Below are 18,754 nucleotides of genomic sequence, written 5' to 3'. Positions count from 1 at the left end.
TGCTGGTAGGAATATAAAATGGGCAGCTGCTTTGGAAAATAGTCTGGCAGTTCTTCAAATGGTTAAACATAGAATTACCATATGATCTAGAAATTCTACTTTTATGTATAGACCCAAGAGAAATAAAGACCTATGTCCACACAAAAGCTTGTACACAAATGTACACAGCAACATTATCCCTATTAGCCAAAAAGTGGAAACAACCCAAATGGCCATCAACTGCCGAACAAATAAACACAATGTGGTCTATCTACACAAAGGAATATTACTCAGCAATAAAAAGGAGTGAAGTCCTGACACAGGCTACAATGTGGACGAGCCCAGAAGACATGATGCTGAGCGAACAAAGCCAACACACAGAGCATGTGATTCTATTTCCAGGAAACGTCCAAAACAGGCATATCCACAGAGACAGAAAGATTAGCGGTTACCAGGGGCAGGGGGGAGGGGGAGAAATGGGGGTGACGGTTAACTGGCACAGGGTTTCTTTTTACGGTGAGGAAGAAGTTCTACAATTGATTGTAGCATTTGCGCTACGAACATACTAAACTCCGAATATACTAAAAACTGATGAATTACATGCTTTAAAAGGGTGAATTGTATGGTATGTGAATTCTATCTCAAGAAAGCTCCCCCTCCCCAAAAAAAACCACAGACTTAAAAAAAAAATCCCAATAAACAGATATTTGGATTCTGTTCAGTTAAAAAAAAAAAAGAATGACCTTGAGGCAAGTGAAAAGGTGAACCATGGATGATGAATGCCATTGAGGAGTTATTAAACGTTATGATGTGATAAGGATACTGTGTCTTTCTCTCTTAGCCATATGTACTGAAATGTTTCCAGCTCAACCAGAAAGGTGTATGGGATTTGCTTCAGAACACGGGAGGGGGGGGGCAGGCGGAGGTGTAGACCAAACAAGATGGGCCAAGAATGGTCCATGGTGAAGGGGTAGGGCAGAGGGCTGCATGTGTCTTCACTGTACCATTCTATTTTCATACCTCTATTTTTATGTTGAAAAAAATAAACATTTTAATATATTTAAGTCTCTAACTACATTTTTTTAAAAAATCACACACATTTCCATTCTGTTCTTAAGGCAGGTTAGTTTAATTTTGTAGAAGAAATACTTTCAAACAATACAAATGACACAATTAGAACAGTGACAAAAATAGAGATGAATACTGATTATAACTTATTCCCACAACAGAAGGTTACTTATTTCCGTGGTGACAATTACATGACCAGATGAAGTGAAGACCGAATTCCCTTTTACTCATCACACTGTTTCTAAAGGACCCTGGTGGCAGACTTTGGATTGTCCAAGGCACGATTATGGGCAAACTTAAACATAAGAAAATACCCCTTAAGACGATAGGACTTCACTTTTCGGACATGTGGGATATCTTCCAGGGGGTGGGAGTCTTAACTAGTCGGAAGCTGCACAATCAAATCACGAAAGAGAAGCCAATTAGGGTGCATCGTGTCCTGCCTCCCGGGCTGGGCTCTGACGCTGTCCATGTGCCACTTCCAGCACAGCCTGCGAGCAGCACGGAGCCCGTCACCTCCCCGTCCTTCATCTGCCTGGCTTTTCCTTCCTTTCTGGCTATGGTCCCATTCAGGTGCGAAAGCAGACACAGGAGGGAGGCGGCGCAGGACCCAGCACTCCTGGAACTGACACCAAAGCTGGGGCTGCATTTGTTTCCGGTGGGGCAGAGGAGGGATTTCTTTTCTTTTCTTTTCTTTTTTAACTCTGGGGTGGGGAAGCATTCCAAACAGAAACCTGTATCTACTGGGCAGTGACATTTGCAAACCCTTGCGGGCTTTCTGTATTGGCACAGTGGGTCTCCCCGCGTTGCTACTTTGTAGGGGTTAGCAGGAAAGCTACCTCAACCCTTCCACCCACTTAGAGCTTCAAGTGGCAGTGTCTGAACAGAGGCCAGGCAACGCGGCCGGGGCTCTCCCACGTCTGGGGAGCCACGCACCTCAGAGGCGTGTGACTTGCTCTCCACACACCCCAGAGTCCAGCGGCAGCCAATCCGTCAGTCAGAAGTTTCAACAGCTGGGGACAGAGAGGGCCTGCCACCAACCTGACCCGTGCAGCAACGCTGTCTCCTGGGGGGCACTTCTGGCAAGCACTCATGTGTTTTGTCTCTCTACCTCTGTTGTGGGTACGTATGCAGGAAAATTAGCAAAAGAAAAAGGAAAAACAAAACCGAGACTAGAGGCAGAAATACATAGCAACAAGTGACAAGTGTGAAAAAGCACAGAGTTTTCAGCCTTACCACCACTGACAACTTCACTGTCCGTGATAGGTCACATGTCAATGAAATGCTTTTACAACATTCATTTTTAATAAATGTGAAAAGGAAGGTGGGTTATCCAAGGGAGTGCTTACAGACGAATGAGAAGAGAGATGCTGCTGATTAAGGGGGGAGGGGCAGAAAGACCCAGGAGGAGGGTTCCGTTTTCTCTTACATTTTGTGTGACTCACCTCGTTTACTTCTCCGAGGCCTCATGAAGGAGAGTGCATTTCACATATAATAAATACGTATTAGGCGAACTATACCACCTGGCATTTTAAAAGGATGGTATAGTTTTATTACGTAAAGAATTTTTTCCTCATGAGCTAGTTCTAAGATTTCTTAAGAAATGTTGGGAAGACTCCAGTATGGGGCGAGGGCCTCTGATCGAAAGCACATGCTCTCCTGTGAGTGACTCGCCGGGTACTTGTAGCTCCCACGGAAGCTGGCTTCCTCAAAAAAGCGCCTTCAAAGGTTATCGTGTCCATGTCGTGACTGCTCTATGCATCAGCGGATCCAGTGACTCAGTGAAAACGCACCTTCCTTCTTCTCTTTTCGCTTTCCTGCAGGGCAGAGCAGCAGAGCAGAAGCTCCACCACCGCCCTCCTTGTCGGTCAGGATCAGATGGGGCGGGCCGGAAAGGCAGGCGGGGCTGCCGTGGCCGGGTCAGGGTGGGCTGTGCGGCTGCCGCTGCCAGGGGCTCCGTGACCGGCCTCAGACCCGGGGTGGGCACGGAAAGGTGCACGGAAACCAGGGGCTCTGGGTGCCCAGCCCGCGCGGGAGACCGAGCTCCGCAACGCGCACCCCGCACTGACTTAGGACTGAGCCCCTAAGGCGGCATCTTAACAGCACACAAAGGGTGCGAAAGTATGCAATATACGAGATCAATGCACACAGGAGAGACGGGGCGAGTGACGAGTTCAGCACACAGTGTTTGCGTTTCCGACGTCAGACACAAAACCGGCCCCAAAGATCCATTCTACCGCATGGCAAATACTGAAGAACTAAATTTCAGTCTTAAAATACATCTTAAAGTCAGTGTTTTCCTTCAAGGAAAAAAAAAGTACTATAAATAAATTACAATACAGTGAATTTGCCTGAACTCACTTCGTTTCTGTCTTCCAGCCTTTAAGTCAAATAAAACAGCGTAAAAACTGTACACTCTTAGCATGATAATTGATCTCTTATAAAATAACCTGTCTTCAGAGATGTCAATTTCACAACAAGGAAAAACCAAGCCCTGTTGCCGTCACTATTATAAAATATATATGTATAGATATATGTGTTTTGTTTTTATTTATTTTTTACAAAATGTGTATATTAATAGCTTTGCACAAATATTTTAAAGACAAATTTAGCTAGTCTAAGAACTTCATGAAAATAAAACAGGCAGATAAATACTTCATGTGTACAAAGCACTACATCAAACATCGTCGGCGGGCAGAGGAGGTACGTTAATCCTTGGTCTTGTAAAAAATGCTATCTTCTCCCTGCGATTGGAAAGAATTACAGGTTAGAGGCTGACAGAAATGCAGTGAAAGGTGGCAAGAGGCTCTGCCATCAATGACAGCTTTTCTTACTCAGAGAACACATTGAATTTCAATCCCCAGGAGCACCTCTGTATACAGATTCTCTGAAGTTTCTTGCCCCGGCCCCCTCTCTAAATTGTAACAGAAGTTACAAAGCCCCATGAGGGCAAGGGTTTGTCTCCAGTGCCTAGAACAGTGCCTGGTATACGCAGATGCTCAGCAAATATTTCTTTATGAATAAATGAAAATCTATACAAGGAGTTCTAAATCATAGTTGAAGGAAGACAGCTATAGTGTTTTATACTCTTTTATGATGGGGAGGTAAAAATTCAGGGTATAAAAAAATTAAGACTAGAGGTCTGGCACATATTATTTAGCCCTAAAAAGGAACACTGCACTGATTCATGCGACAACACTGATGAACCTTAAAAATACTATCCTAAGTGAAAGAAGCCAAACACAAAAGACCACATACTGTATGACTTCTCTTATATGAAAGGTCCAGAACAGGCAAACCCATAGAGATGGAAAGGACAATGGTGGCCGCCAGGAGCTGACGAGAGGTTGGCATGGGGAGTGACTGCTTAACGGGGGTACAGGGTTTCCTTTTGGGGTGATGGAAATGTTCTGGAACTGAATAGAGATTGTGACTGTACTAAATGCCATGGAATTGTTCATTTTAAAATGGTTAATCTTATGCTTCGTGAACTTCACCTCAATTTTTTAAAAAGCCAGACACAAAAGAAAATAGATTAACTGGGGGATTTTCCTCATATAAAAAATAAAAACAGGGAAAGCTAATCTACGCTATTCAAATTCAAGATGGTGGTTATTCTGGTGTGGGAAATCTGGGGGTGCTGATAACATTTGATTCTTGCCATGTAGGGTTTATGACAATTCACTGAAATATTTCATATATATGCACGCTTTCCTGTATGTCTATTATGCTTCAATCAAAAGTTAACTAAAAAGGCAAAGGTGATACACATATGTATCTATATGTAGATCACTGTGCTGTTTACAAGAGCAAACATTTGGAAAGAAGCAGGGTATAAAATAGGTAAATTATATCTGTTAGATGAGGCATTACAGCCAAAACAGATAACAGATGATGTGGCAACATGGGGTATTTTAATTTAAAAAGAGCTAAATGCAAACTCGAACCCACACTGTGATTACAAGCAGCATGAAAAAAACAGTGTTTAGAAAAAAAGATCGGAAGAAAATGTGCACAATGCTAATAGCAGGGGAGATTCCTGCTTTGTCCTCGACTTCCTTGTGGGTCTGTCTCAATACTTACTTTACTCTTTATAATGACAAAGGTATGACAGTAGAAAGCAAGCGGGAGAGTGAGGCCTGGGCTTCTCCCCACCTGAACGCCTGCACTTGGATGGGCTCTTTGAGGTTCTGCCCGCGCAGCTGGCACACCCCTTTGGAGGCCTTCTTCAGCATCTTCTCAGCTGCCTGTTCTTGATGGAAGTCAAGTTTGGTCTGTCTCGTCTGCAACAGCAACGCGGGGTGAACCAGACGGCTTTGCTTCCAGTTTCAAGGAAGAGCGATGGAAGCCCCTGCCAGCTCCGGGCACCGGGAGGGCAGAAAGGCCCGCCCGCCCGCCCCCTCCCCCCGCCGGCGGGCCGGGGCCTCACCTGCCTCTCGGCCTCCCGCAGCAGGCTCCGGAAGCGCTCGTCGCGCAGCAGCCAGGCCGCGGGCTCGGCGTGGCCGCGGAGCTGGGCGTCCTCCAGGCGCTGGCGCAGCTCGCGCAGGGCGCACAGCTCCTCGTTCAGCTGCCGCTGCCGCGTCCGCGACGCCTGGAGGTCCAGCTCCAGGTCCAGGGACGTGCGCGCCGCCAGCGCCGCCAGGGAGGACCTACAGGGCTGCGAGACCGCGGCCGTGAGCGCGCCCACCCCGCCCGCGCCCTGCCTGCAGCTTCTTCCCCGACTGACCGACCCCACTGGAGGGAGACACCCGCAGCGTGGCCCGACGCCAACACAACACGCACGTGGGCGACACGGGTTCAAACCTCCACTCCGGTAACGAGCCAGTGACAGCAAACTGTCCGCTGTGAGGACGACCTAGGCTTTGGCTAAAGCGCAGAGAAACAGACCCTCTCACACGGGGCAGGAGGGCGTCATCTTTCTCAAGTGCTACTTGACAATATAAGCAAGAGCCACAAAATGTGTGTTTTCTTTGGTTCTGAAATTTCATTTGACTTGCATCTGAAAGGCACAGCTGATGATGTGCAAAAGGTTTATGACAGAAAAAATCCTAAATACCTAACAAGAGAAGAGTGATCAAATACATCATAAGGCCAGCAGAAAACGCAGCTACTGTAAAAAGATGAAAAGTATACCGACGTGGCAAAATCTTAATGATCTACTGTATAATGGGAAAAAGCACGTTATAAACCACGCTGAGGGCTGTCTGGTTAAACACACACAGGCTGTCAAAAACGCTCCTCCCCAGGGAATTCCCTGGTAGTCCAATGGTTAGGCCTCCCCGCTTCCAGTGCTGGGGTGCGAGTTCCATCCCTGGTCGGAGAACTACAACGGCAGCCGCGCAGCGAGGCCAAACAACAACAACAACAACAACAACAGAACGTTCCTCCCCACATAAGCCTGAAGTAAGCAAGTCTCCCGTTTTCAAGAAGGTTCTAAGACGAGAAGAGAATTTTGTACACGGAGCTGAGAGCAGTACTTCCCACCCCATGGCAAACAACGCTGGGGAAGGCAGTTAGTGCAACCAAAGCACAAATCCACGAGCCTATCAGCGTTGTTGGGAGGACTGAATATCTGTATGCGTTTTACACACCCATAACACTATTCTGCACATATGCAGAAGTTAAATGCAAATGTAAGTGACTTAATAAACACGAACTCATTTAAAAGCTCTGCTGAATTCATAGCAGAGCTCACTGGTTCCCAACCAGGGGTGACTTGGGCCCTCAGGGGACAGTTTTGGTCGTCACAACTGGGGGAGGGGGTGATACTGGCAACTAGTGGGTCAAGGCCAGGGATGCAGCTCAACGGCCCACAGTGCACAGGACAGCCCCCAACAAAGACAGACCTAGGCCAAAATGCCAACAGCATGGCTGCTGAGACATACTTTTGTTGCTGAGTTATGTGTTTTCTTATCATTCTCTGTCAGCGGCTACTCTAAATACAACCACCACAAGGAGATCTGGGAATTTTTTTTTCCTTCAAAGAATTCTTGCCCGGGCAAGTCAGGGAACCACTACCTTACAAATTAAAAGTAGCAAAACTGTGTAAACTGGCGTGATGTGGAGAACAAATTCGGTGTATAGAAAGGAAAACTGTACAACAACAGTCCTATGTAGGAGAATGCTCCACGTTGAAAGACTCAAATTTTCTAAACTGTATATACGCCCTTGTCAAAAAAGAAAGAAGAATCTCTTATACAGAATGGCTGTTTATTAATTTATTATATTGTAAAATGTAAAGATCCTGTATTATCTTAGATTATGACATTATCTTAGGAAATTAACAAATATTGGTAACATATTGACATTATATACACTTTTAAAAATTATATCTAAGTAAACAAGGAAATAAACATACTACCTTTCAATTAATCTTACCTAAAATATTACGTCTTCAGGTTTGTACAAATAACTCCCAGCGTACATATAGACGGCATATTAGTCTACGTGGCACATACCTGCTTATAGCGAAGGGTTCGTCTTTCCAAAGTGTTTCGGACAAAGGGGGACTTCCGGGGCAGCGTTGAACTGTCGCTGTCACTACGATAAAGCTACACCAAAAAGACTGAGGTTCAGAAACACTTCCTCAAGAATTCAACATTCATTCTCTGTGTACTCTGGACTGGATTATTTTGTTTCTCGTGCAGGTACTCAAACAGTTATGACGTTTAGAGCTTTTACCAAGACTTTGGGTTTCGCTTACAAGAAAACCCTACACAAGAGTTTCAAGCCAAACAAAGACAAACCAAATGAGCAGAGCAACCCCCAGCCCCACCCTCCTTCAGGTCCATCAGCCGAACCAGCTGAGGTTTTCCAGGCTAATCGAGCAACACAATTTCAGTCCTATCAATGCCAACTGCCACTTGATACGGTGTGACGCTCATGAAAACCCGCACTCTCCTCAGCGCTTTTCACTTTTTATCAGTCATTCTCATTTGCTGTGTTTCTAGCTTTGGCAAGAGCTGGGAAGACTGGCGTTCCAGAAAAGAGCCTCGTTCCTGGCAGGAGGACAAGCCCACACCACTAACACCCACCCTGCCCATCAAGGGAAAAGGCCTGGCTTTAAAAAGAAAAATAAATAATGCCGACTTCACGGGAGCCGAGACGTTACGTATTTCATTTGGCGGCAGGTTTTCATTTCAGGATCAACATATATCTGTGTGAAAGCAAAGTCCTGGCCTTCACGGCCTTACTTTCCATGCCAATGAACCCCAGATATCAGGAAATGTCGCATCCCTGCGCTTACTTGCCTCCCCATCATCACAAACATATAATATAAACACAAAGAGGCCTCTAGAAGCATCGCCGGCCAGTGCGTGCCTTCGAGCAGGGCGCAAAGCCCAGTGCAGGGGCTGGAGGCCTGTCTCTGGGGAGGTGAAGGGCTCCCTCCGTCACCACCCTGTTCTCAGCAAGCAGACTGGAGGCTGCTCCACAGGGGCTTGGCAGGAGTCTAGGATAAGGAAGGGTGGCCTTCGATCAGGCGCCTCCAGCCGCGTGAGGAAGCATCAGGCCCCACAGGGCTGCAGCCTGATGGGGCGGGAGTGCCCCGCCTGACCCTGGGCTGCCCGGGGCAGCGCGACCGGGGCACCTCGCCGCGTGGGGAGAGGAGCTGCAGGCCTCGCAGACGTGGCCACCCGGGCCCCAGCCCCTGTTGCTCCCTCCTGTGAGTAAAGGCTTCCCTCCCCAAGAAAGGTGGGCTCCCTGCTCAGCTCCTGGGCAGTGACCTCTAAGTCCCTAGAAAGTTCTAAGTGTCTCTGTTTACCTGGGGACCTTGGCCCGGCCACACAGTCTCTGCTGACAATGTGAGGGGGGCCCTGGGCCACCAGCTTGACCCTGGAGGGGCTGGAGACAAAGGTCAGCCACGCCGGCCACCAGCTGTGCCTCGTGACGACCCCCACAAAACCCCTGGGCACCAAGCCTCGGGTGAGCGCCCCGGGTCGGCTGTGCTCCGGGCACGCTGCCACTGCTCCGAGAGGTGAGAGCTCCCGCACAAATCCGCTGCGGGAGAAGGGCTGGAAGCTCCGCCCGGTCTCTCCGGAGCGCTGCCCGTCGCCTCTTCCCTCTGCGCTTCGGTCTGCACCCCTTCCCTGCGGCGCACCATCATCGTGGCTACGACGGCTTTTCTGAGTTCCGTGAGTCCTAGCCAATTTCTGAGCCTGAGGGTGGGCCTGGGGACCCCTCAGTGTCTCCCACGTAGGCCTGAGGGTCTGCCTCTCTCATATGATCAAACTCTGTCTTTGCCCTAATGCAGCGGCTCCTTGGCAGCCCCTTCAAGGGAAGATGCTTTCTCCAACAAGCCCCGTTAGAGCGGGAGGGTCAAAGCTCTCCTCGAGCCAAACGGCGCCCCCAGTCTGCTGCGTCGTGAGCGCTTACCCTCAACAGCGCCTCGTCTCTGCTAGTCCGTGCCGTCACTGTCACACGGCCACGGCCGGCCAACCTCCAACCTGCTGTCCTGGCTCCACGGACCACAGCAGCTGGGGTCTCCCCCTCCACCTGTCTCAGAGTTCTCAACCCTGCGTGCAGGTGAGGACCAGCCGGGAGCTCCAACCCTCTGCTGCCCAGCCCCGCCCGCGACCGATGAAGAATCCTTCCAGGCAGGTGGCAAAGGACTCCCGACTTACTCTGCAGACGTACTGGCTTCGTGCTCCGGGCGAGAAAGTCTGGGAACGCACAATGGTGCTGCTCCGCGTGAAGGGCGAGCCGCGGGCCCTGCGGCCGGGCCTCTCCTTCGGCAGACTCGCCACCTCTTCCGGGAAGAGATCTTCTGTGTTGGTTTCCTTATCAACCTAGATAGTAATTTATTGTTTACCACGACTCTTTCTAGAACACAAGCATTAAATTAGCGTAGTCACCAAACAACCTTGCCATTTCCACTGGAGGTCTAAGTGGCATTTCACACTTAACACGTCCAAAATGGAATTTCTGATATTCCCTCTGCCAAGGATCTCTACTTTCCCATTTGTTCCAGCAAAAAAAGTGTTCGTGTCATTCTGGACCCAGCTCTCTCTCATACACCCTATATCTGGTCCAAGATTAAATCCTGTTGGCTCTGTGTTCGAGATTAAGCATGTTTTGACCTCCTATCACCAACCCTCCATCTGGGTCACCATCGTCTTGTGCCTGATTAGTGCAGGAGGCTTCTCACCCGTCTCCTGGATTCCACGCCTCCCTCCTCCCTTCAAACCCTTCTCAACACAGCACCAGGGACATCCTGGTAAAAACTGAAGTCAGACCCAGCAATTCCACTCCTAGGTGTATACCGAAAAGACCTGAAAACAGGTGTTCAAACAAATACTTGCACACAAATGTTCATAGCAGCCTTATTCAAACAGCCACAAGGTGGAAGTAGTCCAAACATCCACGGGCGGATGAGCAGATAAACAAAACGTGGCATACTCATGCAAGCGATGAGAAGGAGGGAAGTGCTGGTAGATACTACAATCTGATGTACCTTGAAAACAGTAGGCTGAGTTAGAGGCCAGTCACAAGAGGCCACATGCTGTATGAGCCATTCATTCATTCATTTTTATTGAAGCATAACTGACTTACTATGTTATATTAGCTTCAGGTGTTCAACATACTGATTCCATATTTTAATACATTACAAAATGATCACCATGATAAGTCTAGTTTCCGTCTGTCACCATACAGAGTCAACACAATATTATTGGCCTTATACCCTATGCTGTACATTACATCCCCGTGACTTACTTATTTTATAACTGGAAGTTTGTACCTCTTAATCTCCATCACTTATTTCCCTCATCCCCACCCACTCAACCCCCCGGCAACCACCAGTTTTGTTCTCTGTATCTATGAGTCTGTTTCTGTTTTGTTATGGTTGTTCATTTGTTTTGTTTTGTTTTTAATTCTACATATAAGCGAAATCATGCAGTATTTCTCTTTCTCCGACTTATTTCGCATAATACCCTCTAGGTCCATCTGGGCTATTGTAAATGGCAAGATTTCCTTCTTCTTTATGGCCAGTATTTCACTGCATATTATGTATATACATATGTATGTATATATATGTGTGTCTGTGTGTATACATATATACACACATATATACCCCATCTTCTTTACCCATTCATCTATTGACAATGGACACTTAGGTTGTTTCCATATCTTGGCTATTGTAAATAATGCTGTAATAAGTACAGGGGTGCATGTATCTTTTCTAACTAGCGTTTTTGCTTTCTTCAGAAAAATACCCAGAAGTGGAACTGCAAGATGGTGTGGCAGTTCAACTTTTAACTTTCTGAAGAACCTGCTTACTGTTTTCCACAGTGGTGACACCAATTTACATTCCCACCAACAGTGCACAAGGGTTCCCTTTTCGCTACATCCTCTCCAATGTTTGTTATTTGCTGTCTTTTTGATGATAGCCATTCTGACAAGTATGAGGTGATACCTCATTGTGGTTCTGATGTGCATTTCCCTAATGATTAGTGACACTGAGCATCTTTTCATGTGTCTGTTGGCCATCTGAATGTCTTCTTTGGAAAAATGTCTACTCAAGTCCTCTGCCTAGTTTTTAATCAGGTTGGTTGTTTTTTTGATGTTGAGTTGTCCGAGTTCTCTGTATATTTTGGTATTAACCCCTCGTCGGATATAACATTTGCAACTATCTTCTCCCATTCAGCAGGCTGCATTTCTGTTTTGTTGATAGTTTCCTTCACTGTGCAACAGCGTTTTAATTTGATAAAGTCTCATTTGCTTTTTGTTTGTTTGTTTGCTTCCCTTGCCTGAGGAGAGATATCCTAAAATACATTGCTAAGACTGATGTCCAACAGCATACCTACCGAAGCTTCCTTCTAGGAGTTTTATGGTTTCAGATCTTACATTTAAGTCTTTAAACATTTTAAAATGGAATGAGAAAGTAGTCCAGTTTGATTCTTTTGTATGTAGCTGTCCAGTTTTCCCAACACCATTTCATGAAGAGGCTGTCTTTTCCCCTCTGTATTTTCTTGCGTCCTTCATCATAGATTAGTTGATTATATAAGTGTGGGTTTATTTCTGGGCTCTCTACTCTGTTCCACTGACCCATGTGTCTTTTTTTGTGTGCCAGTAGCATGCTGCTTTGATTACTGTAGCTTTGTAGTACAGTTTGAAATCAGGGAGCATGATACCTCCAGCTCTATTCTTCTTCCTCAAGGTTGTTTTGGCTATTGGGGGTCTTTTGTGTTTCCATACAGTTTTTGGATTATTTTTTCTAGTTCTGTGAAAAATGCCGTTGGTATTTTGATAGGGATTGCATTCAATCTGTGGATTGGCTTGGGTAGTATGGTCATTTTAACATGAATTCTTCCAATCCATGAGCACGGTGTATCTTTCCATTTGTTTGTGTTGTCTTCAATTTCTGTCATCAATGACTTAACACTTTTCTGAGTACAGGTCTTTTACCTCCTTGGTTAGATTTCTTCCTGGGTATTTTATTCTTTTTGATGCAGCTGTAAACTGAATTATTTTCTTAATTTCTCTTTCTGATAGTTCATTGTTAGTTGTATAGAACTGCAGACGATTTCCATAGATTAATTTGATATCCCTTAACTTTAAATATTGCCACTTTACCGAATTCACTGATGAGGTCTAGTAGATTTTTGGTCACGTCTTTAGGATTTTCTATGTATAGCATCATGTCACCTGCAAACAGTGACAGTTTTACTTCTTCCTTTCCAATTTGGATTCCTTTTACTTCTTTCTCTTGTCTGATTGCTGTGGCTAGGGCTTCCAATACTATGTTGAATAAAAGTGGCGAGAGTGGGCCTTGCTCCTGATCTTAGAGGAAATGCTTTCAGCTTTTCACCACTGAATATGATGATAGCTGTGGGCTTATCATATATGGCCATATATGGTCAAGTTATGTTCCCTCTATACCAACTTTCTGGAGACCTTTTATCATAAATGGATGCGGAATTTGGTCAAAAGCTTTTTCTGCATCTACTGACATGATCTTGATTTTTATTCTTCAATTTGCTAACATGGTGTATATCTCTTGGATTGATTTGTGGATACTGAACAATCCTTGCATCCCTGGGATAAATCCCACTTGAGCATGGTTTATGATCCTTTTAATATATTGTTGGATTTGGTTTGCTAGTATTTTGTTGAGCATTTTTGCATCTAGGTTCGTGAGTGATATTGGCCTGTCGCTTTATTTTTTTGTGGTGTCTTTGGTTTTGGTCGGGGTGATGGTGGCCTCATAGAATGAGTTCAGAAGCACTCCTTCCTCTTCAATTTTTGGGAATAGTTTGAGAAGAATGAGTGTTAACTCTTCTTTAAATGTTTGGTAGAATTCACCTGTGAAGCTATCTGATCCTGAACTTTTGTTTGTTGGGAGGTTTTAAATTACTGATTCAGTTTCATTACTGATAATCGGTCTGTTCATATTTTGTATTTCTTTCTGATTCAGTTTTGGGAAATTGTATGTTTCTAGGAATTCATCCATTTCTTCTAGGTTATCCAGTTTACTGGCATACGACTGTTCATAGTAATCTCTTATGATCCTTTGTATTTCTGTGGTGTCAGTTGTAACTTCTTTTTTTCGTTTCTTTTTTTTCTTTTTTTTGCTGTGCCATGTAGTCTGTGAGTCTTAACCACTGGACCACCAGGGAAGTCCCCTCTTTTTTTCATTTCTGATTTTATTTATTTAGGCTCTCTTTTTTTCTTGAGTCTAAAGGTTTACCAATTTTGTTTATCTTTTCAAAGAACCACTTCTTAGTTTCACTGATATTTTCTACTGTTCTTTTTAGTCTCTTTCATTAATTTCTGCTCTGATCTTTCTTTCTTTCCTTCTACTAACTTTGGATCTTATTTGTTCTTCTTTTTCTACTTCCTTTAGGTGTTAAAAAAAAAAACAAACTCCCAAATGCAGATTTTCGATTGTGAGGTGGGTCAGCACCCTTAACCCCTGTGTTGTTCAAGGGTCAACTGCAGTTGTACTTTTGGTACACCTGTGGGTGGAGGTGAGCTCTTCCCTACTCTGTCATCTTGGCTACGATCCCCTGGAGTCTGATCTTTTAAACCCTGGATGATTCCATTTACACAAAACATCCAGAATTGGCAAATCCATAGAAACAAAGCAGATTGGTGGTTGCCAGGGGTCGGGAAGAGATAAGGGAGAGTGAATGCTAATGGTTATGGGGTTTTACTTTGGGGTGAAAGAAACGTCTTGGTACCAGAGAGAAGTGGTGGTTGCACAACATTGTAAATGTATTCAAAGTCACTGAAATGTCCACTTTGAAAGGGTTCATTTTATGACAATTTCATGTCAATAAGTTATTCTAGGAAAAAATTTAAAAAGTGAGTCAGATCACATCACCCCTGGGTTCAAAACTATCCACCAGTTTTCCAATGCTCTCAAGAGAAAAAGCAAGAGTCCTGAGTAGGCCCTGTATGATGTGGCCCCTTGACTCCCTCTGTCCTCAGCTCTGATGCCTCCTTACCCCGACCCCACCGGCACTTGCAGCTCCCTGCACCTGAATGTCCATCCCCAGCCCCACACAAGGCTCCCAGTCTCCTTCCTTAAGGACTTTGCTCAAAAACTGCCTTCTCAGTGAGACTTCTATGACCTTTCATTTCTATTATAAAAAATACATAAAATTAACCATCGTGGACTTCCCTGGTGGTGCAGTGGTTAAGAATCCACCCGCCAATGCAGGGGACACAGATTTGAGCCCTGGTCCGGGAAGATCCCACATGCCGCGGAGCAACTAAGCCCGTGCGCCACAACTACTGAGCCTGCGTGCCACAACTACTGAAGCCTGTGCGCCTAGAGCCCAGACTCCACAATGAGAAGCCACCACAATGAGAAGCCTGCACATCACAACGAAGAGGAGCCCCTGCTCTCCGCAACTAAAGAAAGCCCGCATGCAGCAACGAAGACCCAACGCAGCCAACAATAAATAAGTAAGTAAAATTTACCATTGTAACGATTTTTCATTGTGCAGTTCAGTAGTATTAAATATACTTACATTGTTGTGAAAGAGATCTCTAGAATTTTTTCACCTTCCCAAACTGAACTCTGTCCCCATTCAACAACTCCCCATTTCCCCATCTCTAGCCCCTGGTAACCGCCATTCCACTTTCTGTCTCTATGAATTTAATTACTTTAGGAATCTCATATAAGTGGAATCGTATAGGATTCATTTTTTTGTGACTGGCTTATTTCACTTAGCACAATGTCTTCAAGCTTCATCCATGTTGTAGCCTGTGATGTGACTTCCTTCCTTTTTAAGGCTAATATTCCATAGTACACATATACCACTTTTTCCTTATCCATTCAGCTGTCGACGGACACATGGGCTGCTTCCACCTCTTGGCTACTGTGAATAATGCTGCTATGAATGTGGATGTGCAAGTATCTCTTGGAGACCTGCTTTCAGCTCTTTTGGATGTACATACAGAAGTGGAATTGCTGGATCATATGGTATTTCTATTTTTAATTTTTTAAAAAAATAGATTTATTTATTTATTTATTTTTGGCTACGTTGGGTCTGTACTGCTGCGCACAGGCGCTGCGTACAGGCTTTCTCTAGTTGCGGCGAGCAGGGGCTACTCTTTGTTGCGACGCGCGGGCTTCTCGTCGCCGTGGCTTGTTTTTGTTGCCGAGCATGGGCGCGCGGGCCATGTGGCTCACAGGCTTAGTTGCTCCGCGGCATGTGGGATCTTCCCGGACCAGGGCTTGAACCCGTGTCCCCTGCATTGGTAGGCGGATTCTTAACCACTGCACCACCAGGGAAGTCCCTATTTTTAATTTTTTGAGGAACCTCCATACTGTTTTCTATAGCGGCTGCACCATTTTACAGTCCTGATGTTTGTAGATACCAATTTACACTTCTAAATGTAACCCTTTCTAAAACGGTAATTCTTTCTAACAATGCAAACCCTGTTTCCCTACCATCTCATTCTTCAGTAGCCCCTTTGACTATCTCAAACGCTGCTGTATTTTACTGTTTTACCCTGTCTGTTGCCCACAGGGCAGGACTTTCCATTTGTTTCTTTGCTGTTGCATCTGCAATGCCTGGCAGCTACCACATGCACATGGAAAGAGAGAATGCAAATGTGGTGAAGAACTAACAACTGGGGAGTCTAGGTGAAGGGGATACGAGTATGCGTTGTACTATTCTAGCAACTTCTCTGTAGATCTGAAGTGCTTCAAAATTAAAAGTTGAGGGAGGAGGACACACCAAGCTAGCCTCCCACAGCTACTGCGCCTGACGTGGGCCAACGCTCGCCAACGTCTTAGAAAGAGGAATAATGGCCATGACCGGCAGCGGCGCCCAGAACATCTCTGCCCGAGGCACTGCATGGGCTGCAGTGCGGGAGGCTGCCAGCGGGAGGCTCTCACTTTTCTCAGGACCTGTGTTTTGGACTGAGATCAGGGGCTGTGCTGGTAGACGTTCTGATGAGTTGAACAGTTGGGAAACAAAGTTGCAATCGAGCACTGATACAGTGTCTCCCAACCCCACTGGGTTCCTTAGACATTTGTCACCACAAACCTGAAAGATTTCCCCACTGGAGATACGGTGATGGGCACAACTAGGATCGGGTGAACAGAAGGGCCAAAAGGATGCTTCGCTGCTCTTAATGTCACAAACGGAGAACAACGACAAGCGTCCAAAACCTTAGGGACCCACGAAACACCCTGAGCCACACGCGGCCCTGAAGAGGGCACTTGAAGGAGTAAAAATCCACCCCTTTTAGTTGTCCTTTCCTTTTAATTTAAAGTAGACAGACGTTTCCATGGTACCTGCTGTTTACAGATCTGAGGCCACTCACTTCAATTCCCTCGCGTAGGGCACACAGCCCCTCCTCCCAGGGCAGCGCCTGGTGCTGGGCGGCAAAACATCAGGGGCTCCGCGAAATCCTTTGTCCTTTTCTGCTTACCTTCAGAGGTGGGGGCTGAAGTTCCTCGGGGCCGTAAGGGTCTGCCTGGCCAGCAAACGTGTGTCCGTGGATGGAGCTGACAGCAACGCAGCAGGGCTCTGGGTGCGGGGGGCTGGTCTGGGCGCAGCTGCTACAGCCACTGTCCACCGAGTCGGCTTGCCAACTCCTGAAGGCGGGCATGGCAAAAGCCCCCAAGACGTTCATCAGGGCACTGACTTTACTGCTGCACCCAGGGCACAGCAGCAGAGACGCCCCATATTTGCTTCCAATGACTGAAGACGGTTGCTTTTCTCATAAAATGAAAGGCAGTTCTGTTTCATAGGGAAGACAGAGCTACAAGGCCTTTCATTAAGAGGGTCCGTCTGTCTGTATCGCCCAATTGCAGCCGCTGAAGATGCCAGCAGCCCGGAACCCTCTCTCCGCGAGCCCTCCCAGCCTCCTGCCCATCCCTGAACACACACCCTTCTCCCCCTCTGCCATGCACTTTCCCTTCCGAAAATAAATTCCTCTTGAAAATAAATCCAGAGAAAGCTCTTAGGAAGAAGTAGCAAGCTTTGGAAACATGACGCTCTTTATGGAAAACCGTGGAAGTAAAGCAACATGAAAGTGCTGCCGGAAAGGACCCGCCGGGAAGCGATTCACTCGCCGTGCCTGCCCATCTGAGCTGCTCCTCTACTGCAGACACGTCTGCCCCACCCCGAGTCAAGCGTTCACCCACGGGCTGCTCCGGGGAAGAGGTAAAGGGGCATCGCACGATTCCATTTACAAGAAAGGCCCAGGACAGGCAAATCCCTGGAGATGGCACGCAGACGGGCAGTCGCCAGGGGCTGGGAGGACCGGGCGGACTGTTAATGGGTATGGGGTTTCCTTTCGGCACGACGAAAACGCCCTCAACTTGAGTGTGATGTTGGCGGCACAGCTCTGCGCCTGCGCTACAAACCAGCGATTTGTCCACTTAATGGGTGAGCCGTACGGTAGGGCGATTATATCCCAATAAAGCAGTTAATAAAGAAAAAGGCAAAACTTAAAGGGCCCTATTGTATTCAATCCGGGCAGAGGGAGTCCCTCAACAGCCCCCTCTTTGAGAGAAATTCGGGGAACAGAAGGAAAGGTGAAAAGCCTGCGCGTAGAGCTGGGGTCAATGTACTGCCCTCGTGCAGACTGGCGTACAATCCCCCGTGAGAATCCCGACTTCTGGGCAAAGGTACCGAAGAGTCGCCGCACACGCTCTACATGGCGTTGTGTCTGACGAACATCCCGGCTGCCTCTCCCCCGAGGGGCTGCTGGCCGCGCGCACCTCTCGGACACGGCCTCGGCCTGCTCCTCCTTGCGCTCCATCTCCAGGATCTCCTCCTCCGTGTACTCCAGCTTCACCCGCTCCTCGGCCAGCTCTCTCTCCACCGCCTGCAGCTGGGCCGTGGTTCTCGCCAGCAGCACCGTCACCGCGTCCTACAGGACGAAAGGGACGCTGCCGAGAAGCAGCCGAGGCCAGCGGCGTGCGGGCGGCAAAGCGCAAAGCGGGCGCGTGCACGGCCCGTGGGGAACACCCCTGCTGCCGGGCTGGTGGCCGTCCCCGGCTGCTCTCCCGCAGGAAGCAGCTCACCCCCGGTCGACAGCAAGACGGTAACTTGGCCTTTCCACGTAGCTCTGAGGACTCAAATTTTAAAGCAACCAACGCATCACTCACGATCACGAACGTGTTGCGTTAAAGAACATCATCATGAATGGCCACCTACATCACTACAGTCCGTTTTTATTACTTCCCTTGAAACCCTGCTTCTTCATCGCCACTGTGTTCTAAGACTAAGTCTACACACGT

At 47.0% G+C, this 18,754-nt stretch overlaps 1 protein-coding gene across 5 annotated transcripts in view; it reads right to left on the bottom strand.

Annotated features, from left to right (window-relative positions):
* Positions 1-1,084: 1,084 nt before the first annotated feature.
* LOC309652864 (protein WWC3-like) overlaps positions 1,085-18,754 on the bottom strand; it is a 129,993-nt gene continuing 112,323 nt past the window's right edge. For 4 of the 5 annotated variants that reach the window (XM_082446946.1, XM_082446948.1, XM_082446949.1 and 1 more), the window contains 7 exons: positions 18,233-18,384; positions 16,936-17,101; positions 9,669-9,833; positions 7,506-7,598; positions 5,477-5,704; positions 5,203-5,330; positions 1,085-3,791 (listed from right to left, as the gene is read on the bottom strand). In XM_082446946.1, coding sequence (XP_082303072.1) covers positions 3,725-3,791; positions 5,203-5,330; positions 5,477-5,704; positions 7,506-7,598; positions 9,669-9,833; positions 16,936-17,101; positions 18,233-18,384 — 999 coding nt within the window. In that variant the 3' untranslated portion in view covers positions 1,085-3,724. Of the gene's footprint in view, positions 3,792-5,130; positions 5,331-5,476; positions 5,705-7,505; positions 7,599-9,668; positions 9,834-16,935; positions 17,102-18,232; positions 18,385-18,754 lie in introns of all 5 variants that reach the window. The other variant, XM_082446947.1, reaches the window with a different exon arrangement.

This window comes from Balaenoptera physalus (genome assembly GCF_965194825.1).
Source record: "Balaenoptera physalus genome assembly, chromosome: X".
NCBI classification, from domain to species: Eukaryota; Metazoa; Chordata; class Mammalia; order Artiodactyla; family Balaenopteridae; genus Balaenoptera; species Balaenoptera physalus.
Note: the sequence above shows the minus strand (reverse complement) of the source record. Positions and strands in the feature narration are given on the sequence as shown.